This window comes from Sebastes fasciatus, chromosome 10, assembly GCF_043250625.1.
Source record: "Sebastes fasciatus isolate fSebFas1 chromosome 10, fSebFas1.pri, whole genome shotgun sequence".
Classification (NCBI taxonomy): Eukaryota; Metazoa; Chordata; class Actinopteri; order Perciformes; family Sebastidae; genus Sebastes; species Sebastes fasciatus.
Window position 1 is genome coordinate 8085352 of NC_133804.1, and position 24335 is coordinate 8109686.

At 39.2% G+C, this 24335-nt stretch overlaps 1 protein-coding gene across 3 annotated transcripts in view; it reads left to right on the top strand.

Moving 5' to 3' along the window:
* Positions 1 to 24335, top strand: part of aff2 (AF4/FMR2 family, member 2) — a 214843-nt gene that overhangs the window by 94086 nt on the left and 96422 nt on the right. For all 3 annotated transcript variants that reach the window (XM_074647868.1, XM_074647869.1, XM_074647870.1), the window contains one exon: positions 23498 to 23542. In XM_074647868.1, coding sequence (XP_074503969.1) covers positions 23498 to 23542 — 45 coding nt within the window. The remainder of the gene's footprint in view (positions 1 to 23497; positions 23543 to 24335) is intronic.

The window sequence follows — 24335 nt, forward strand, 5'->3', positions numbered from 1 at the left end:
TTTAATTCATAGTTTAAAGCCAGAGTCGTCTGTGACATTTCAATAAAAGAGTTATGAGCAGTGGTGGAAGAAGGATTCAGGTCCTTTAAAGTAAAAGTAGCAATGTCACAGTGTAGTCAATTATAAGGAAAAGTCCTGCATTCAAAATGTTCCTGAAGTAAAAGTGCAGAAGTATTTGCAGCAAAATGTGCTTAAAAGTGTAGGGCTGGGTGATATGACCAAAATATTCTATCCTTATAGAGGTCATTTCATATCTTGATAACGATATATATTATGATTAGGGCTGTCAAAGTTAACACAATAAATAACACGTTAACGCAAATTCGTTTTAACACCACAATTTATTTTTTTTACGCATTAACACAACTTGCAATATTAAGGTTGTAGCGGGCTCAGGTTTAAAGCTGGAGGGACGATACTGATATCATAAGAAACTAAATAAAGGAGGCTAAATGCAGTACTTGTGAGGGTTTCTGGACAATATTTGTCATTGTTTTGTGTTGGTAATTGATTTTCCAATAATAATTATATACATACATTTGCATAAAGCAAGTATATTTGTCCACCCCCATGTTGATAAGTGTATTAAATACTTGAAAAATCTATTGATCTGATACTATTGATTGATTAATTGATTGACAGCCCTAACAAAAATGTAAAAATCTGACATTTTTTCATAAAATGTTACTAAATAAACACACAGATTTTCTAAATGTAGAAACATGAACAACATATTTCTTAACACTCCATAAGTTATTGCACATTTTTTAGTTTTTGAGTGCAAAGACATTTTGATAGTTTTGTTACGACCACATGTAACTTAACTTAATGATGTCATCACGAGCGTACAACATGACGCAGAAGACAGAAGCTTTGGCTTTCCACTGCAAAAAGAATGAATGCTCTAGCTCAGGGGTGTCAAACATACGGCCTCGGGGGCAAGAACCGGCCCTTTGCACAGTGTGAAAATTGCAGAGAGGTCATTAATTCATTGGCACCTCTATCAGACTCATCATGGCAGAAAATACAAGAACTTGGCAGGAAAACTGAGACAGCAGTCAGTTTTTAGTCGTAGCTGAGAGATCTGCGAGACATATCATGTGGTTCATCATCTCTTTTGTAAACGGATTATTCATTAATTGTTTCCAGAATGTACTTGTAATTCTTTACACTAACAGGAAGGGAAATTTGGAGGTGTTATTTATAGGTTACTATGCAATTGTCTTACTGGTCCGGCCCACTCAAAATCAAATTGAGCTGTACGTGGCCCATGAACTAAAATGAGTTTGACATCCCTGCTCGAGCTATTATGGTTTTTATTTAACATCAATCTAAACAGGATAATGCAAACTGTGATCTCCCACAGGGAAATCTGGTGCCAAAGTGCGCTGTCACCGCGTTTTGTACCGCACGTAACTTAACGTAATCACAGAGTGTACAACGTGATGACGCGAAAGACAGAAACCTCGTCTTTCCTCAGCAAAAAGAATGAATGCTCTAGCTATTATGGTTTTTATTTTAGATTGATTTAAACAGGATCATGCAAACAGTCCGGGCAGGGAAAGTACCTGTTATGCAAAATGGCTCCTTTAAAGCTGGACATTTTTTGCCCGTTTCTGGCCAGAATTTTGAGCCGCACAAATAATTTTAGAGTCGGACCGAGTTTCAGCTTCGTCAGGCGTTTGTTTGCCGTGCAGTGTACAGGGGGGACCGAGGATCGATTAACTCCTCCCGACCAGCTGTCGGACTGTTGGATCAGTTTCTGACATGTCAGAAATTCTGGTTGGCCGTCCACGGCAGAGCCACGAGCCGATACCCCAAAGTCAGTTTTTACAGTAATCAGAACGTAGCTATCAAGATAACATCGTAGACTACAATAGATATAGTAAAACATAGCTAGCTTACTTCCAACTCTCTCAGTAAAGTGGGCGAGCCATACTGTCCACGTCTTACTTGCCACCTATTAGTAATTATACGCCATTGCTAGGATGGCACAGATTATCAAGGCAGCTGTTTCTGCCTTGTTAGCCTTATTATGACCCGTATACAGACCAAACTTTCCCTGCCTCTGAGCTTTCAAACAAATCTTTATTAACAACTTACAACAGCCAGAACGGCCCTCAGGGGCTGACAATTCTTTTTTTTTTTTCTATTTCACACGTACAGTGGCTGATGATCGGACTGTATAGTGTGAGCACATAAATCAGGAGCTTTGGCTTTACATTGTAAACGATCTACTCCTACAGTAGGAGTAGGAGTGACACAAGAGCATCTCTTGTACAGTGTATGCCCAGCTTTAGAGTATAGTCATGTATCATACTCATAGAATTATCATTATTGACTTGAACATGTAGGCAGCATTTTATTGTCAAGCTAATTTTAACATTTCTATATGCTGCCAAATGAAGTGTTTATTTTATATAGTTCCAGTGGTCCAGTAAGTCCATGTATCATGCTCCTATGAGGCTGTAGGCCGCCTCACATAATACATTACAGAGCTTAATGTTTGGTATTATATGACTGAAATACTTCATGTCATTTAATAAAAGAGGGGTGTCATTATTTAGGATCGTTTCCAAATTGAAACTTACTTTATGTTGTCCTGAACACACTGCTGACGTGTGATTGATGAAGCCACGCTGCACTGTTTTAATGCAATGACATGAATTCCCCAGGATGTTAAGGTACTCTAGTTAATACTTATACATCTTGACTAGTAAAATATAATGAATAACAAGGCAACTTCATCTGAGACGATAAAAAACTCAGTACGAACGTCTAATAAGATATCCGACTATTCCATAACAGCTTATGTCTGGAGCCCATAAAAATATGGTAATAAAAATCTTTATTACTCTTGGCGTTACAAAACAATACACGGAGAACCCCTACTGCTAGCTCTTTAGTATTATTCATTAGGTTCTGATACAGGCCAGTGGCTGTTCCTAACTTTGTGCGTGTGTGTGCGTGTGTGTGTGTGTGTGTGTGTGTGTGTGTGTGTGTGTGTGTGTGCGTGTGTGTTTGTGTGTGTGTTAGGGCCTTTTAATAAAAAATGCCCCGCTGGGCTCTGCGTTGCCAGTTTGCCAATCAGAGCATAGCCACGATATGCAAATCACACACACACACACACACACACACGCATGGACGTAAACACACACAGGAGCAGGCGGCATACACACACACATACACAGGAGCAGGCGGCGTACACACACACACACACACACACACACACACACACACACACACAGGAGCAGGCGGCGTATACACACACAGTGGAAGAAGGAGTGTTTTGATCTACCAGGGCCATTACAGACATTTTAAAATCCTATGAATATAAAAAAGAGAGAGAGAGAGAGGCAGAAGGATGGAAGTGAGAGGAGGGAGATGAGAGAGATGGGCGAGAGAGCATCGTAGAGACAGAGAGAGAGGGACGAGAGATATGACCGGGGAGGAAAGTGAGAGGAAACATTTTCTGTTTCTCTTTCTGTTTATGATTTCGTTCTGAATGCATCAGAGAGATTACATGGAAGATAGACGATTAAATGGCTCCCTCAGTCTTTCTCTGACAATTTTTTTTTTTTTGTTGTTGCATTTTCTTCAGTTTTATATATTGTTTCTTGATATTACAGGAGTGTGGTAGTGAGAGATGAACCTCGGGACAAAGCCTGAGATTTATGGCAATGTTCGGTATCATTAAACATGAAGCGTGATTGGTTGATTGAGCAATCAGAATGAATGTCTTATCATTGTGCAGCCAGCTACGGCGCTGATGATTTAAATGGACATTAATATTAGGGCTGGGACGATACACCTATCCCCTGATTCAATACTATCACGATACTTGGGTTCTGAGTTGATATGTATTGTGATTTTTAAGTATTCTACAAGTATTGAGATTCGATACTACAATTTATTGCGATTTTGTTAACTTTTTTAACACTAGACCATGAGAAAAAGTTTAATTATATACTTCTAGGGACTTTTACTTTGGAAAGTATCTAATTAATACACTAAAAATTACAGATGCACCGATCCGACTTTGTAAGTCTAGATACCGATAGCAATACCTGGGCTTTGGGCATCGGCCTTTACTGAGTTCCGATCCGATACCAGTCTTTAATTAAGAAGCGTATTAATTAAAGACTGGTATCTGATCGGTACTTGCTGTCGTACATTGGTTTCCTAACTTTGTAAGACAAAAATGTAACAAATAAATACAAAAATATAAATTTACTTAATTTTTATTTATTATTGAAATAATAAATGCACCAGCATCTTGGTAAAACATCTTCAAAATTAAAAAAAATTGCAATTCAAGTGTAAACCTTTATATGCAGCAACAAATTGGACAAAACTATGAGTTGAAATTCCAGTATATAATGTTATGTATATAGTATATAAACATAGAATTGAATTGAATAGATCGGCCCCATTGTCACCGATACCCGATCCAGCTATTTGAGTCAGTATCGGCCCAATATCTGATCTGGTATCGGCTCTCTGCTGCCAGCTGCGGTCTGTTTTGGTTTTTGACAGATACAGAACGGATATGACGTCACGTTACTCAGACTACAACAATAAAAGCGGTAACTTCCTTCTACCTCTGCATAGACTCAAATGAAGCAAATGGCATTAAAAAATGTATTTCAAAATTGTGAAAAACAATCGTGATACACAGGTAAATCAGTTTTTTTCCCCACCCCAAATTACTTCAGGAGTAAACAGACTAACTCAGGCGACTGATGACTAACACGACTGTGTTATTTGGTGTATATGATGAATTATTAAGACTCCAGGCACCCAATCATCAGCTTATAGAAAAACTGTTTGGTCTCCTGTTAGACTGTTTTTTTTTTGAGGAGAGGAGAGGCAGCTAATAGGGTGATTAGGGGGGAGGAGAGCTGCTGTTGAGAAAAAGACTTTGTGTTGGATTATTTTCTCCTCTTAGGAGCTTACAGAGAAGCAGACGGTGTTTTACACCTCAGCTCTTAAGACCCCCAAATCCCCTGATTTAGACTTAAACTGCATAGAGAGGGAGGAGAGGAGGAAGGGAGGATGAGTGAGAGAGGGAAAAGAAAAGAAAGTGGGGGGGGAGGAGATACAGGGAAAGAGAGAGGAAATAATAGAAGAAGAAGAGTCAAGGAGGGAGATTAAGAGAGAAGTGTTCATTTACAGTTTATACTTTATACCAATGTGTTTGTTTTGAAGAGTGAGAACTAGATAGGTGTTATTTCCAGCTGATTAAGGAGAGTGTTGAGTCTTTTAATGATGAAAAGTGCGCAGCGTGTGTTTGTGTTTGTCACAAGCTTTGCTCACTTTGTCGTCCTGCGCTGCCGTGGTGTGAAATACCGCAGCAGTGCTTTTGGCTGCGGTGTAAACACACACGCAGCTCACCTGTGAAATCACACAGGTCTCACCTCGTTTTATAGCTCCGATGGTCGTCAGGGTCCGGGCTGAGGGCCAACGCCGCCACCTGTGATGGCGCTGAGGTGTCTCTGCTGAGTAACCTGTGCAGATGTAGCTTGTTCTTTATAACATGTTTTATTGGGTTTCTATCAGACAGTGGAGAGAGAAGAGGAGGAGGAGGGATGGATGGAGTAAAGATGACAATGTGGGACCAAGACAAAAAATAATGTATAGATTATTCTTCAAGTTGATAATCAGCCATACTGCATTTTATTCCTTGTGAAATATGAACATCTGTCAACAATGTGTTCTGCTGCCTTCAATGCTCGAGTGATAGTAGGCCACTAGCATTATATTTAAGTTTAGATACTCTTATCATTGTGAATTGTTTCAATGGTTGTCATTTTTTAACTTTATAAAGTAAAGCTACTGTTCCACTATGTTTGCATAAAGGGGCTGCTATTACTCTCACCATTGTTTATGTTCAGGTGCTGCTCTTTAAAGGACCAATACGTTATATATTTATTGTAATAAATCATAAAATGACCATGATATGTCATCAGAGATTAAGGAAACATACTAACTGATATACTGGCTTCTCTAACAACGATGCTACAGCCAGTATGTTCTCCTTTGAGATTTCTGTTCCGGTCTGGAATGTCTGTTTTTGTTTTGGATCTGTGTGATCCCGTCCACTTCCCGTTTCGACACCCCGTTGCCACATATGAAACAAATTTGCATAGGAACACAGCCTTCTGCAGCCATGGAAGCAAGCTAACAAACTGGATAACAGACAATAAATAAATAGAATAAATAACGCTCCAAAAGTACACTCAATTTTGGTGAGGAAAAACTATCATGGCCATTTTCACAGGGGTCCCTTGACCTCTGACCTCCAGATATGTGAATGAAAATGGGTTAAATGGGTATCCACGAGTCTCCCCTTTACAGACATGCCCACTTAATGATAATCACTGTTGTTGCCTGTTGGGCTGCAGTTTGCCATGTTATGATTTGAGCATATTTTGTATGCCAAATGCAATACCTGTGAGGGTTTCTGGACAATATTTGTCATTGTTTTGTGTTAATCGATTTCCAATAATAAATATATACATGGCATTAGCATATTTGCCTACTCCCATGTTGATAAGAATATGAAATACTTGACAAATCGTCCTTTAAGGTACATTTTGAGCAGATAAAAGAATTTATTATTAATTTGCGATTAATCGCAATTAACTATGGAAAATCAGGAGATAATGCCAATCAATATTTTAATTGATTGACAGCCCTGGTTTGGAGTGAATAAACTCGGCTACAGCGAAGTTTGTAGTAGAAGTAGAGGCCATCTAACCCATCCACGAGAAAAACAATTGAGAGCCGTGTTCAGGAATTTTTTCATCTGGGCAAGTTGTAATTATTTATAATTAGTTACATATTATGGGTATACCAGAAAGTTAAGTGTTCGCTACATCAAGATTTATTCAGTAAAGCGTTTCCATAATCAATTTAGTGCAACAACTCTTTTTCAACAAAGGCAAAAACCACCTTAGGCACGCGGAAAAACCTCCTGCGATTGAAGAAGTTTAATCGAATTTTGCTGTTTCCATACAGCTTTTCTAATGCGATACTTCAAAATGCACATCAAAATATGTGAATGGAAACACAGCTTATGAAAGGTATTTAGCTGTGTAGGTTGCATGCTGAAGAGATGTGGATCCCAGATCTTCCATGCTGTTTCATTACCGGCCTATACGCCCAAACTGTTGTTGTTTTCGTGTGTGTAGTAATCTACATAAAATGTCCCATCAGTGTAAGAAACAACAATTTGGTTGACATTGACTTTGTGGACAAAAGGGATTTATTCAGTCCTCTGGGAATTATGTATGTGTGTGCGTGGATAAAGATGCAAATGTATAGAGAAACACACACACACACACAGACACGCACATTTGATGCCCTATTGTACCGCCGGGGAGCCCTCCACCTTCCACCCGCCGTCACCCCTCTCAAGAGGCACTTATTTAGTTGGTACACAGGCGTCATGCTGGGAACCACACACAGACAGACCACACACACAGCGAGCACAAACACACACCGTTGCCAACGGAACAAATCAAATATACTCAGCTTGAATTGCCTCTGCACGCACACATACACACCTGTCAGTCATTCTCTTTTTATTCCCTAATTAAAACAGAGGTGAGTGTGTGTGACTATATAAAGCCCCTTTTCTTTCCGTTAATATAGCTATGTGTGTATGTGTGGTGTATATTAATAAAAGGGGGTTTTCTTTGTGAGCTGAATGTGTGTGTATGGAACTGGAAAAGAGATCGAGTGTGTGTCGGTGTATGTAGGAGGTGTTCTGTTCCCAATTAATCACGGTAGTGAATCTCCCTCCCCTTGTTGTATAATACAGATGTCATCCACAGCAGTAACTCTGCAGTGTTGCTGCTTGGCTACATAAGTGGTTCGAGCAGCATTGTTTATCTTAATAGCATTTAATGACATTTTCTTCATATTATTATACCATACCATACTTATATGTTGCATTCGGTTCCCTCGTCTGGAAGTCAATGGGTTTTTTTAATGGGTTTTTAGTTAGATGCTTGAAATAAGGTCTGTGGTTAACACAAGCTTAAGAGATTTTAACGTTTTGTTTCTACAACATAAAATACATCAGTAAATATCCCACTAGTGGATTTTGAAGCCTTTTTGTGTCTTAAAAAGGCGGTTGCTAACAAGTGGCTAAATGAGACTACTAAACATCATCACACCATCAAACTTTTTGCAGAGGAACAACATGATCCAATAAAAACCAGATCGTAAAACACACTTAATTCAAACCCGACAGAAAACAAAATAAAACCAAAACCTTCTTGGTTCGTCTTTCCAACAATTACTAACTCTGGTTTGGTCAAAATAAACCCTTATTTCACCAGGTTAGATGTGAAAATTCACGGCTCTGCACGGTGTTTTCCCCCACTGTATCTTTCTGCTTGCTGAGCAGCGGCTGAGCAGCTCTCGTTCTTCGGAAGCGGACCATTAAATTAGCAAAATAAAATTACAAACACCAGTGATGTATTCAGTCAATCGCCGATTGCATATATATTCGTCCAATGGCCCAACCCTAGTTTAGACTACTGAAGCCTTTATTCGTGGTGCGAAAGCTTAGGAAAATCCACCTCATTCCAAAACAAAATTATGTTGCTTTTTCGCAAAATATTCATATTCTGTGTGAAAGTATTCATGATAAAAACAATAGATCAAAAAAATATATATTAACGGGCCAAATGAATCGCACAAAAAAAAGGCCTTGAGTTAGTGCAGGATAAATTACACCTTAATCATTCTTATACAGTGGTGAGGTAATATGAACATACCTCTCAGCAATGCCCTGCAATGAAGCACAATAAGTTGAACATGGGAAGTTTGGAAGTGACACACACAGCAGCCAGTCGTGTCCTGACGTTATCTCGAAACGTCCACATAACAGCGGGGACAAATGAGTTCTTGAAGCTGATGGTTTCACTTGTCACACATCGGAAGTATCTTTCAGAGAAGAGCAGCCAGAACAGATGCTGTAATGGGGTGAGAGTGAGCTGGAAACTCTCGTCTTGGCACGCTTGATGGTGCACTCGGTAAAAAACTGACTCAGTGGAAGGTCAGTGTCAGTTATTGTTGTTGCTGAGGAGACGATTTACTGTAGTTCTTTTCATATGTGACCGTACGTGTCTTTGTTCTCTCTGCAAATCGATGTGTGGAGGCCAAGAGAAGAAAAAGATCTGCAAAAAAATGCAATAGACAAATTGCAAAGTTGGCTTCAAAAGGAGATTTTCACTTAGTGAAAACTTCTGCTTATAAAATAAAGAACAAAGAAAAGACTAGGTTTTAAGTACTTTGAGAAAGTTAAAAAATAATCTTTTTTAAAAAATGGTAACATAGCATTTTATCAGCTTATCAATTGTGTGGAAAACTTTGCTAATTTTAGTGGCCCGGCTCTCGCAGATGGATGACTCTGGGTGCTACTAATACAGATTGAAGTGTTTAGCTTGGCTAGCCGGCTCCAGGATGTGATCCATCAGAAAACAAGGCTAATGTTTTCAGCTAAACCACTCCTGGTGCAATTATATGGTCCACTGGCATTGATCATAGCTCCTCTTCTTCAATCTATTCTCCTCTATCCCTCTCTCGCCCCCTTTAATGGCTAAGTCAGTGTTAAATGTTTGATAAATGAGTTTTGAGACCGCCTTTCCATGGATTTATTAAAATTCTATAAAAACCCTCTTTTCAGTGTGTGTGCATGTGAGAAAGAAAGTGATGGAGAAAGGTAGACTATTATACTTTGTGTGTATGTGTGTGTGTATGAAATACTCTGGTTAGCTTGTGTTTTCTCACACATGCAGCCCCTGACATATCACCGTGTTATTGCTCACATGTAAGCAAACTTAGCAAACCTATTTTCACATCCAGCAGATTCAGAGCAACACCAAAATTAATTTAAAGTAGGGCTGTCAATCGATTCAAATATTTAATCCCAATGAATCGCATGATTGTTCAGAGTTAATCGCAAATTAATTGCAAATTTTTTATCTTTTCAGAATGTACCTTAAAGGGAGATTGTAGGTGTTTAGCTCTCTTTGCAAGCTATAGCTGCTAACTGTCTCTCTGCCATTCGGTGCTAAGCAGGTAGCAGAAAGTGGGTTTATTGAAGGAAGCTTTTTGGCTGGAAACAGTTGCTGCCTGAAGCATAGTTTATGTGACAGGCAAGGCTAAACCGTATAGTAAATGTGCTGTAAAAGCGTAACAATTAGCTAAAATAAGACTAAAAGCTAGCCTTTTAAGATAAGATAAGATAAGATAAGATACGGTAAGGTAAGATATTCCTTTATTAGTCCTGCAGTGGGTAAATGTGCAGTGTACAGCAGCAAAGGGGATAATGCAAAAAACAAGATGCATCAGCTAACACAGTAAAAAAAAGAGCTAAACAAAGTGTAACAAAATATGAACCATTTAAATAGAAGGAAGTATAAAAATAGGAGCAGTAGAAACAGTATTGACAATAAACAGACTATTAACAAAAGTGGAAAATGATATTGCACAGTGAGAATGATTTAGCCCCTAAAGAGCTGCAGAGTCTCTTTGTGACTGCCAGTGAACCCTTTCATGTGCAGTGATTCAGTGTTAACATAACAAAATATCAGTGAGGGGAGTTTTAAGATTTCTTTCAAATCAAAATGTATAACTCAGTTGGACAGTTGAATGTTTAGAAAAAATGAAAGATTATGAAACACCGTACTGTGCCAGAAGACATTAAAACATCCACACATACCACTTAGTTTGAACTTAAAGTGACCCTCTCTTTTAAAGTGGGGGAACAACCACAATCTAAATCTGCTGGTCCTATAAGTAAAGCATTATAGATACACACACACACAAAAGCCCTCACACACACATCCTAACGCATGCACATGCTAGTGGAAGGCCAATTAGCGCAGGGTGAAAATGACGGGCTTTTTTTGAAGCAATGTTTCAATGACGACATTTAATTGGATGGTAAATCAACTCCTTATCTGCCTCTCCACAGCTTGGTGTGGGGAGAATGAGATGGAGAAAGAGAGGGAGAGAGAAAGAGAGAGAGACGGAGGAGAAAAAAGGGGATTGAGAGGACGAGCGAGCAAAGAGACGAAGGGAGGGAGAGCTGGTACACGTGTATGTGTGTGTGTATAGTAGTATAATGTAACCTTACCTTGCTAGAGTGGCAACTCTGAGACTCTATAGTGGGCCCGGCTGATAGGAAGCTGTTAGTTTAGAAGACAACAACAGAGGAAAGCAGCCGTGAACAACCATGATGGATGTGCAAACCTACGACTCCAATAAGCAGCAGAAATACTGAAGGGATGAGTCAACCAAGAGTCCCAATTTATTCTTCTGTTAAACTAATGCAAAAAAAAAGGTTGATATTATCATCCCTTGGTTATTATTGTCTTTTGTAATTTTTTTATTGTGAATTTTTTTTTTTTTTTGCAAACAGTAATATGTTGATTATCATATTTCTGATATAGTACTGACAACCAAATATATAAACCTGAGGAAAAAGAAAAAAGTAATGCTAATAAAAGAAGTAATGTTTAATTTAACCTTCATGTTGTCCTTGGGTCAAATTTGACCCATTTTCAAACTTCATTATATCATAAATATGGATTTCTTTAATGTAATTGCCCCAAAATAACATGGATGGTTCCCTACTATGGTCTTTGCAAAAAAAGTTAAAATAATGACCACTACTTTCGTCGAATTTTGGGTATTTTATTCAAATGTATAGCAGGTGTCATTATTTGCTGCCATTAAAAAAATGTAATTGTTCAAAACAATGTTCTGACTAAACTTTGACATATATCAGCCTGTGATAATCCATGAACATTATGCTCATCTGATAATAACTATAGTCAAAATAATTCATAATTTCTTCTTTTTGTACTCAAAAATGTTGTATAATTTCAAAGAAATTCGGTTTATTAACGTTAATTTCCCCCAAAAAAAGTCTAAAACTTGTGGTAATGATTCGGAATGAAGTTGGCCAGAAAGGTGTAACACAGGATTGGGTGATAATTTCTACTGTATGTTTTATAAACAGTCAAACCACACGGGAAGAAAAAAGTTGCACGGTCAACCGGAAGACAATAGGAGGGTTAAGAGTCACAGCTAACTACTTGGTAGTGCACAATACTAGGACCCTGTACAAGCCTCACCTAAATTAAATGGAATGCAGCTATTATAATGTTATCATTTACATCTCTACTTCTCTTCTTGCTGTGAAATGTCTTTTTATTTTTCCTCATCAACTGTGACATGTTTTTTTTCCCCCATCAAAATATCCACCAATATGTTGGCCAACATATCAGTTGATATTCATCACGTCTAAATTCATATAAACACATCACAGGCACATATTATTTTTTGGACATTTAACATGTAACTAGAATTTACATTGAAAATGCATATTTAATTTTAAGATTGAATGAGGAATCTAATCTCTCAGATGTGAAAACATGAATTTGATGTATTCTCTTTTAAGCATTTATGTTGGCAGATGTGCAAGAATTCTCGTACATTTTGTTTTTTATATCAAAATGTACTGCCTGGGAAAAAAGAGTCTCACTGCTCTCTCTGGTTCAAAGTTTCACTTGAGTTCAATCTGAACCTGTTAACACTTCTACAGTACATCACTGCACTACCGTATAGGTTCGCAGATTTTAAGATGGTGTTAAGTTTCTCGTTAAAAAATAAAGCTTCTGGTTCACCTGTGAAATATCCTATATCTTTGTGCCATCTCTGCTCCAAACTTGCACAATATGTTGGCGAGGAAAAACTAGGCATGGCCATTTTCAAAGGGGTCCCTTAACCTGATAATGGGTTCTACGGGTACCCACGAGTCTCCCCTTTACAGACATGCCCACTTTATGATAATCACATGCAGTTTGGGGCAAGTCCTAGTCAAGTCAGCACACTGACACACTGATGAGAGACTAATGAGACTAATTTGTGAGAGTAATGTCTTTATTCTTTGATTTTTTTTTTGTTTCTCAAAGAAATTAAATAAATAATTCCTGACCATGACTGATATATTTGACTTCAGGACATCTCTGATTGCATACATGCTGCAAATCAAACACTTGTACCATATCAATTTAGATATTTTCCAAAGTAAAAGTCCCTAGAAGTGTCTGATTCAACTTTTTCCCATGGTTTAGTGTTAAAAAAGCTAACATAAAATCGCTAAAAATCATAATATCGAATCGCAATACATACCAAATTGGCACCCAAGTATCGTGATGGTGTCGAATTGGGAGATACGCGTATCGTCCCAACCCTATAAGACACCATGCAGGCTAGAAAAGCACACACAATTATGTCCACCACCATCAAAGAGTGCCAACACTGCCATCAACAGTGTTACATGATGCAGCAGTACTATGATGATGTATGCCATTTAACCACCACTGAGAGTGACTGAGCTAGTCAGGGAGCGTGATGGAGTGAGTCAGAGTAGAAAAATTTGTGTCCTACATTATCATCAACCTCAGAGCAATAGCTATATAGTATATTGGGAATGAAAATCCCTTTAGTGACCGCAACAAATATCTCTTTTGCAGCAAATTAAAAGATGTGTATAAGTTTAAGCAGTTTTATGGAGCACCACAAAACTTCCAATAAAAGATATAAAATAAAAAATAAGAGGGCACATGAGGTGATACTTTTATATGTACTCAACAATCTTTAGATTATTAGACCGTCTGACTCATAAACAAACATGCACACTGAATCACACACAGCAGCTGTTGAACCAACACACACACACACACACACGCACACGCACACGCACACGCACACGCACACGCACACGCACACGCACACGCACACGCACACACACACACACACACACACACACACACACACACACACATACACACACACACACACACCAGTCTCCTCTGAGGGCAGTGCTTATGATCTATCTAGCATGCTGGTAATCCCAGTGATGGCGGTCACTCCGGCTCTGTAAACAGCTGAAATATGGATGATAAAAGGAGCAGATGAAACTGAATAAACGAGAAGCCTGTGGACAAAAAATCCTTGAAGATTTTCCAAACCCTGTTGGACCTCAGTCTGAACCGCATACGACTCCAAACTTCAATCGCGCCGGCCGGGTGATTGACAGTTTTTATTTTGACTTTGACATCAACAGCAAAGCAACAGTTTTTCTCTGGTGTCGAGGAGGGCCGGGTTAAGTTCACTTACTTTGTGTAATTTAGCCAACAAAGTAAACATTTTCCTCGTCTTCGTGAGAAAACATCCTGAGAAAAATAAAATAAAAGAGAAATAGGAGAGGACGAGTTAATAGCTCTCAGAGGAGGAAGTGTTTACATTCATCCGCCTCTAGATTTGATTCTGTTTGACTTTGTCTTTGCATATCTTTCTATTTCTTTGCTCATTATCCTCCCTCATCCTCTCTTTGTATCTCTTTTCTTCTCTCTTTCATCTTTTTTCCGCCTGCCAATCTCCAAGTCAAATGCTACTATCTCTATGTTATTGTAGATATGAATAGACTGTATGTCTTTAGGGGTGTTTTTATTAATTCATATTTTGTCATCCCACATGCTTTCACTGAGTCATTCATGTCTCTCTCTCTCTCTCTCTCTCTCTCTCTCTCTCTCTCTCTCTCTCTCTCTCTCTCTCTCTCTCTCTCTCTCTCTCTCTCTCTCTCTCTCTCTCTCTCTCTCTCTCTCTCTCTCTCTCTCTCTCTCTCTCTCTCTCTCTCTCTCTCTCTCGAACACACACACATGCTGAGAGAGGAGCCTGTTTTTTCAGTCTCAAACACATTACTATAATTACCTCTTAATGATTTTTAATTCCAGTACAAAAGAAACAAGACACTGGTGGATTTGAAACATGAAAAGACACCGTTATATAAAAGGAAATCATCTGAGTGGGATCACATTAAAATGTGTTTGTAATGCAATTTTATTGGTGGCTGCTCGCGGTGGGTAAACTGGCTCCTCGCTAATGTGACAAATTGATGTAATAAGCACTCATTCAGCCAATCAGAATGGAGCATCAGGCCGTAATTCATGCCACATGTGGGACGTGTTGCGTCGTTTTTTCAAAGGCTGACAATAATCACTATTCAGGCCTCTGTGTGTACCATTATTATACAGATTTACAGATAATTGATGCTTATCTCAATATTTGATAAAGTGATTAACAATGCCAGTGATCAACCAATCAGATCGCTGTCTGCTCTGCTCTCTTGCTGTCTGTTTATGTAAAGCAAAATTTAACCAAAAATTAATTTCTGTGTGCACAGTTACACTTGTACACTAGGGTTGTAAGAAAATATCAATACACTTGAGTATCACAATGTTATGTTTTTTGATACCTTTATGGATTCTCACAAACACTATCGATTTTTAATTAATAGTTTACGTGCAAAGATTGTATCAGACAGTGGCTCAGATTGCATGATGTTAAAATAACGGCGCTATTTCGCAGCGTAATATTTGCGTTCTGTGTGAAGGTACTCATGACAAAAACAACAGTTGAAAAAAATATATTGACTTGCGAATTAATCGCACAAAAAAAAAAACGCCCTAATGCCTATAGTCATCAGATTATATTGAACATTTCAGTCAATTCAGTCTAGTCTAGCCAAAATATCACCTTGTTTCTTTCTCCCAAGCCCCGTTGTTGTCATTGTTAACTTGAGTAAATTAATCTGGAACTGCTGCATTGAACAAAAAACTGTCTATAATATTTTGTCTTGTCTTTTTTCATCAACAATATTGCATGTTAATACAGTCACAGTTAGTGTTTAATGACATCGGTGCCGTTTCGTTATAGTCATGTCGTTGAAGAACATATTTAGTCATATTTTTTTTTCGTTAACAAAATTAACACTGGTGAACACAAAACAGACCACAGACAATAGGTGCCATAGGCACCATAGGCAGATCGTGGTTTTGGTTAAAATAACACCGGAAGTGACGTAACTTAAGTACAGAAGTCACATGACAAAAACTACTTAGTTAGCTTTAGGAAAAGATTGCGGTTTCAGTTAAAACTTGAATGGCACTCGGAGAGCGCAGACCTCCTCCAAGGTGCGTGACTTTAAAAACAGATCACAGGTCACAGCTGGTGGTACCGTGAGGCGGTCAGCTTATTATTAACACGGTGTGTTTCCGTGTAACGTATCGGCAGATGCCTCTCTCATTCAGCAGCCTTGATATGTCTGTATAACGTTACACTACGTTGTCAGTCATCCCGTCATCTACCGCTTTTTCCTTTCTCACCGCAGACAGAACGTGTCCCGCGGACATGGATGTATAAAGAGAACGGGACAGCCAGCAGCTCCCACACCTCGATGTCTCGCCACACATCCACACACGTATCCCACAGGGTATCCCACAGGGTATCCCACAGGGTATGACACTGTGCATGAGTTATATCCCATGGTCTTAATGCACAGGCTGATCAGAATCCTTAAAAAAATTGCTGAATCCGGATCATGATCCGGATCGCCACCAAAATCTAATCGATTGTTGATTGTGCTACACCCCACCCCACCAACAAATTTAATTCAAATCCATCGCAAACTTTTGGAGTAATCCTGGTCACAGACAGACAAACAAACAAACAAACAAACACGCCGGTGAAAACATAACCTCCACCAAGGCTCTTGGCCTTGGTGGAGGTTATGTTTTAATAATAATAACTCCGAAATGCTGTTACGTGACAAATAAATCAACTTTGACTTGTGGTTTCACACGGGACATGAACATCGGTCTCCTGGGCAAAAGTCTGGTATTTTTTGACCCAACCATCCACCACCTCCTCCCTACATGGCGTTCGCCCTCTCTCTATACTTCCTGGTTCACAATTACATGGATTACATACGAATTGATTTCATGCTGACCGTCACGAAAAAATTTTAAATTGTTGTCTATGTACAGGAATCAATACATTAAATTCCGTGACAATTTCATGAACTGCTGTGCGACTGGGTGGATTATTTTGTGTATTTGATTAATCGTTTCTGTCGTTTTTTTCAAGCAAAAATGCCAATTATTCCCTTGTTCCAGCTTCTCAACCGTTTTCATCAGGATTTTCTAATGTTCATAGGCTAATTGCAATACTAATTATTTCAGAAAATAATCAGCGTATTAATCAATAATGGAAGTAGGTTAGTTGCAGCGCTGTGTGTGTGTGACAGTGTGGATTTTGTGTCTTCCTGTATATCCTCATGTACCTGTCTATGACTGAGTGTGTCTGCCTTGAAGTTGGTGCATGTGTGTGCATGTGTGTGTGTGAGAGTGAGAGAGTGAGAGTCATTCTGTTCATGTGTGTAGACGTCTATCTATCTGAGCAGCTATTTCAGAGAGAAAGGATTTCTGCCTCAGTAATTGCCTCGGCTATATTTTCCCCCCTCACTCTCTCTTTCTCATTTTTCTTTGGTATCTATTTTCTCACTGAATTCTGTCCTCCTGCAGACTTCCTCTCCGGCTCTCACTCATCTTTCTTTTTTATATACATATTCCCTCCATCTCTTAGTCCTTGACATTAACCGTGATCTCACAGTCAGATCAATTTGGGAGACACACACATACACACACACACACTCTCACACACGCGTAGTACATGTGAGAGTCACATGTCTATTAAAAACCGTTAAAGACACTTTCTATTCACTGAGCTCGGAATAGACTTCCATCTCTGAAACGACTAAGAGGCGCGATGTTTATTATAATACATACAGTATGCCATCTGCTTTAGAGGTCCATACTGCAAACAGGAGTCAAACACCAAACCCTGGTCGTGTCAGCGTCGTGCTCCAGTGAACTAAACACAGCCGTGATGGACAGGGATGGTTATAGTGAGGCAGGGAGAGACAGATGTACAGACGGATGGATAGAGACGGAAATAGACAGACTCAGCGAGCCTGAAATCATATGAGTGTTTCCATTTTTGTCTGTCAGCTGTGTTTCATACTGAAGTGGGAAGTCACATTTAAATGTTTCTTGTTTGCATCTATCAGATATGGCACCTCGTAGTGTGACACTATTAAGGAAATGACACAGGAAGTGTCCTATAATGAACAAAGGGCCCGTTTCTCATTGGTTTGGGACAAAAGTGTTTTTGTTTAATTGTAGTTGTCATACTGTATGTTGTAAACATACAGTATCCAACCAATATATACATGTATATCACATTATAACCTAAATAACGTTTCTTCACTTCAGATTACGATTCACAATTTAAAATGTATAACAAATCAGGCAAATAGGAGGCAATCTTTATAACAAAGACCCTCCCATTAATGGGAACCACTGGATTAAGCTTTGGCACCGCGAATAAAGGCATCAACCAATCACTTTGTGCTGAACGGGTTGAGTTGTGACTATATTTATGAAACAACAACATGGAGGCTTTGAAGTCCAAACAGAGACAGCAAACTTTATTACCCCTCTCAGATCAGATCTACTCCTTTCGTTATTACTTTTGACAATAAAAGCCAAAGTCGTATAATATTTGCTGGATGGTATTTCGCAATTTCGTGTCGTGTATTCCTTTAGTCATAGAAAATGAGAACCATGGGAGTTTTCGTTTTGTATGAAGCAGCAAAAAAGTTGTAGCATGACGTTTGAATTTATTTGCCGAACATCGCATTTCCCGCAATGTGACTATTGCCCACACGCACATCGCAATGTCGATGCTGCCTTAATGTTAACTTCCTGTTTTGTGCCATTAAACTATTTCCTTTTGTTCCATAATAGATTTCTTGCTAAATCCAAACCACACTATGAGTACATGGTATTATTGTAACTTCAGCCATCTGGAATGAAGCTAAGTGCTGAGTGAGAGTGATGTGAAAATGGTCGGCCACCGTCGCTTTATTTCATGTACGTATCATAATAACGGCTTGTCTTTCCGCAGTCCTCGGTCTTCCAGTTTCAGTTTTTGAATGACAAATACAGAGTACAGCGACCTGCTGGTGTGGGGAGTTATTTCCTCTCACGCAGGCGCAGAATGTAGTAGTAGTTAGTCTTTGCAGTGCGTTCAGGTGCCTCCAGTTCTCTGATGTCGGCTTGGTGTGTCTGGGCTTTAATGATCCATTTTGCCAAATAGCCAATGTTAGATGTTACTAAAAGAGATATTGCGGGTTCGGCATCAAACCTCATCTCTTTACTCAGCTAGAGCTGTCTCCAGCGGTGGAAAGCCACGGCAGTGTTTACTCTTGTTTTGCTTCTTTTTATATCCCTCTTACCTAACGTGTTTTTTTGCTGGGCTGGTTGGGATGGTGATAAAGGTCGCTTGCCAAGAGCTTCAGCCATCTTTGTGTTTACTACTAGTACTACTAACCGGGTGCTGTAGCTTCAACATGAATGACAAGCCCTCGGGGCAGCTCCACTTCTTCATCATCTTATGTAGGACTGAGGGCAGATTGGACACTACAGTGACTCACTATGTCCTCTCGAGGAACAAGTGGTATTACAAGACAGGACGGGTCGGGGCTAGCTGGTTAGCGTGGTCTTTTAAGTAGATATCTCTGTAGACATCTTTGACATAACGTCAACACTGTAATTTCTTCACATTCTGTTGATAATGATAGTTAATTTTTCAAATGTTTTAAACTAAAATTCTGGCCAGATCTCACACATTGCACCTTTAAGTTTTGGATGACTCAAATATTTCTTTGGAAAGCACACGTCTCCATCCTCCCACTGTGGTTTCCTGTTGACTCACTGTCTCATTAATATAATGTTGATGTAGAGAGTAATGAGCTTGTGTGCAAGCACAGCTCATGTCTAGAAAACAGATGGATGTTTTGTTGTTGAGCTACAAGCGGTTTCGACTCGTCTTGTCTACCACACACACTCTCCAGCAAAGAATCACTGCTATTGCTTTGTTATGTCAACGGTCAGTGATTTAAGGCTGAGGATGATGTCACCCTCTTCATCAGGGTTACTAAATTGTTCCTCTGCTCATGTCGGTGCTATTAGTAATGGCGTGTGACAGAGTTTATGGTGTTGTAGTATGTTAGACATGAGTACATGAGTCTCTCAGTCTTCCTCCAGCTGTTCCGTCTCTTTCTTCTCCTTTAATGAGCCCGTTTGTTGGACTGATCTGAGCCCAGATCTGGCCCGGCGAATTGCTTTATTTTGCTTTCAATTACTTTTTGGAAGCGATAATTTGGCAATGGACATTTATTCATGCGTCTTGTAGGGTTTAGCTTACAAAGTTGTGTGTTCCCAGCAGAGGCAATAACGGTTTGTTTGGAATAAATAGGAGAAAGAACTCTGCAGTTTGCATCAGCATCAAATAGGCCCTTTGGCTGACCTGACACAGCAAAGACTTCCAACTGCAGAAACTTCATTTTGACGGTTTTCATTGTTTGACATTGATATTTTATTTTGGTTTCACCTTTCATGACCATTTTAAACTGTGTTGTTAAGCTGTCTGAACTGACGGCCCAGGCATCCGGTGTAAATTCAGTCTTCAATCCAGATCACTCCTGTTCAACAGGAAAGACTTTATTGACAAGGGCACATGTTAACACAGATTAGCAGCGTGCAGTCACTGAACTGGTTAATTCAATCAGAGTAGTGGGCATATGCTTAAGTTCAAGCAGCCTCTTACGCTCTCCTTAAATAAAACTCCAGTCAGTCCCATGAATTGTGGAGCTGAAATGGCCCCGTGGTTAACACGACACAGGCCAAACCTCAGGCATTTTATGGCTTTTTTTTAATTTGAAAACTGAAATATCTTAGCTTTCTAAATGTTCCTCCATTACTTTTCTCTGCCCACATGCACAAACCAGTATTTATAAATCACACAAAGATATAGTGAGGAGGATAAATATAATTCTACTATATTTCATCGTCGTAGACAAGCACACTGCATAATTTTGACTTTCAAAATGTCAATATAGATCTAAAACATAAATCTACAACATCAAGCGGTAATAAATACATTTTAAATTAATTGAAATTGATTAATGTGGTGTGCCTAGAGCAGACTGTAGTAAAAACAGTTCTTGGAATATAAAGAGTTTAGATTGTGGTGTCTTTTTTTAAAAAAACATTTCAACTCTTTTTCAACCAAAAACATATGAACAAAGTTAACCACACCAAATTCTGTTCTCAAATTTAATACTTCAACCTTTTACACTCCACCCCTCTTTACCATAGACCCATTTTTGTCTTTTTTAGGGTGGAAGAGAGGGTCTTTAGGGGGAGATAGCAGGTCAGCAGTAGATGTCACATAGAAGTGGTGTACAGCATCTGAAAGCTGGGAACCTGAAGATTAATGTGAGATGCAGCTCAGCACTGTGTGTCAAGTTGTTCTAGTTATAAATCAGAAATAAAAAATAATTGATTCATTAAAATACATTTTGAAAGTGTATAAGGGCTTAGAGTATTATGATAGAAATATATGATGGTCATTCCATGCTCTATTATGTCTCATAAGTTGTTGAAGCAATTTTTGGGTTGATGCTATTCATTACACAGATTTGGTGCTAAATTAAAAAAAATAAAAAGTACAACTTGAGAATCGATACAAAATTATCCCTCCAAAATACCACATTAAGACACCAAGATCTTGAAAAACCTAATAGAAAAAGCCATGCTGGTATCAAAAACTTTTGGAGACGTTATTTAGAGATTTCTGCAAGAATTGCATTTTTCAGTGATTAGATGGCGGACACTTCTGTTGTGTAAACTGCTCAGAAACCCCCTTATTGTCAATCTAGCTAGGAAATCCATCCATCCTCTGAATGCTCTAGGTCTCTAGTTTGATCCATCCATCCTCTGAATGCTCTAGGTCTCTAGTTTGATCCATCCATCCTCTGAATGCTCTAGGTCTCTAGTTTGATCCATCCATCCTCTAAATGCTCTAGGTCTCTAGTTTGATCCATCCATCCTCTAAATGCTCTAGGTCTCTAGTTTGATCCATCCATCCTCTAAATGCTCTAGGTCTCTAGTTTGTGGCTGTAAAGTTTCATGAGGCTGTGATTATCCTAGAGGTCACCACAGGTCATTTTATACAGTGAGGTCAAGTTTCAAAAAATCGTCTCACTACAATGAAATGTCTCCTATGGGGACTAACATCATCACACATTAAAACAGTTGGACTCATTGGATCCACAAGAGTCTCAGCTTTTCAATTTATGCAATTCTAAGACTGTTTAGGGACCCCAGTATGCAGAAGCCATTTTTAGAATAATAAATAACACATTTTTACTGCATGCAAATAATGTTTTTTGCCCCAAACTGCATGTGATTATCATAAAGTGGGCATATCTGTAAAGGGGAGACTCGTGGGTACCCATAGAACACATTTTCATTCACATATCTTGACGTCAGAGGTCAAGGGACCCCTTTGAAAATTGCAATGCCAAATTCAGAGCGTTATTTAGCCTCCTTCCCAACATGGTTGGTTTGTACACTGTATTCCTCAGGTTTTCTAGTTTCATATGATACCAGTATCTTTACTAACTCTAAAACTGAGCCTTCTACAACCTCTGAAAGACGGTAAAGACTGCCGAGGGCACCGGCGCCATCAAGTAGAGGATGAGGTTATGGTTTCTTTAAAGTTTCTTTAAATATTTTTCAGTTACTTTTTGAAATCCGCATGAAGCACTCTTTACATCAGCATAAATCAGATTCACCACACAGCAGAAAATGCGTCACTTTTAAAGCCGGTTCGCCTGTTTCTCCCGTTTCTTCCTTCTTTTTCCAAAACAGTGGTGAAGAACACCCGGAGTAAATGCCAGGGGTTGAGTTTTCATTAAAACAAAACTCTGACTGGTGTGTTAACTGCATGCCAAATTAACCAGAGCACACAAGGCCAAATTGCTGACAAGGAATGTAGCATTTATAAGGCTATTTTTTAAAATCCGGCCCAGTGCTAATAAACTGAAATGGGGCTACATTACATCACTTGTATACTTCCAGTAAACTTCACAGAGAACAATGAGAGCAAAACAGCATCACCAAGTCCTCTCTCTCCCATTAGCGCTATAGCCAAAAGCCAGTCAAAACAAAACTAGTCTCTTACAGCCGGAGAACTACGCAAGATGCGCTAACTACATCACTGCGCACTGAACATCTGTCTTTTTGCGTATAGCTTTGCAACTAATCTTGACAAACTATGAAATACGCATATGCATTAAACACTGTGAGACAACATTTTATCTGTCACTCACTGCTGAAAGCACAGAACACAATGAAAAATGAATATTTTAATATGTAGTGCAATATAAACCGAGCTTTATAGTGAAAGAGCAGCTTTATTGGTCATGAGTGTCATGACCAATAAAGTGTCATTTTCAGGTGTTAATTAAATGAAAATGTTCCTGCCATACCTCCCCTTTCCTGTCACTAATCTTGCACCCCCCCATGTCAGTAATGACTGTGGTGTGGAAGAATCTGCTTTTCTTTTTATTACTTCTAACTCGCTGTTTCACGTGTAACGCAATGGTGCTATAAATAGTGTTGAAGTCAGTCTCTCTCTCTTCTTTGTTTTTCTCCAGGTCAGCCTACCAAATGACTCCAGCTGTGTTGAAGAGATTCTGCGGGTACGTTGCTTGGACACACACACACACGCACACACACACAGACACACACACATACACACACAGACACACACACACAGACACACACACACTGAGTAATTGCACTGATTATCAGCTGTTTTCTGTTTGCTCACAGAGACCTTCGTGTCTCTCCAGAGAGTCTGATTTTAGGCAGAAAGGACAGTAGAGAGAGAGAGAGAAGCAGAGGGAGAGACAAGAAAGAGATCTGTTGGCTCAGGTCAATGATTATACAAGTTTTTGTTTTTGTAGGATGACTTCATGCAGAAATCTTTTCCACAATGTTCTCCTCTCCCCTCCTTTCATCCCTCGATCCACCTCCTTTCCTATCTGCATGTCATCAAAATGACATCAAGCAACATGTTCTTTCCACTTTTCTGTCTTTTTGTTTTGTCTCTGTGATCCTTCAGGGTGATGTCAAAACAGAAATGTTTTCCCACACATCTTCTCAGTCAAACGATCCGCAGCTATAAAGACAAGGGCCTTTCTCTGACTGCTTCATGTCAAGTTATCTCTCTTTCTTTCCTCTCCGTGTTAGAATCTATCTCCTCTCTCTGTATTTTGTCACATCACTCACTGTGCAGGCTCTCTCTTTCCTTCCCTCTCTTCATCCTTCTGTCATTCATACCTCTCTCTCTTTCAGTCTCTATCTCTCTCCCTTTCACAAATCAATATGCTGGCCAACAGGCTGTGTGACAGATAGTGTGCTGCGAGCTGCATGAAAAGCCTTTGTCAATAATATCGGTGCGCTATTGAATTCAGTCTGTGGTTTTTAGCC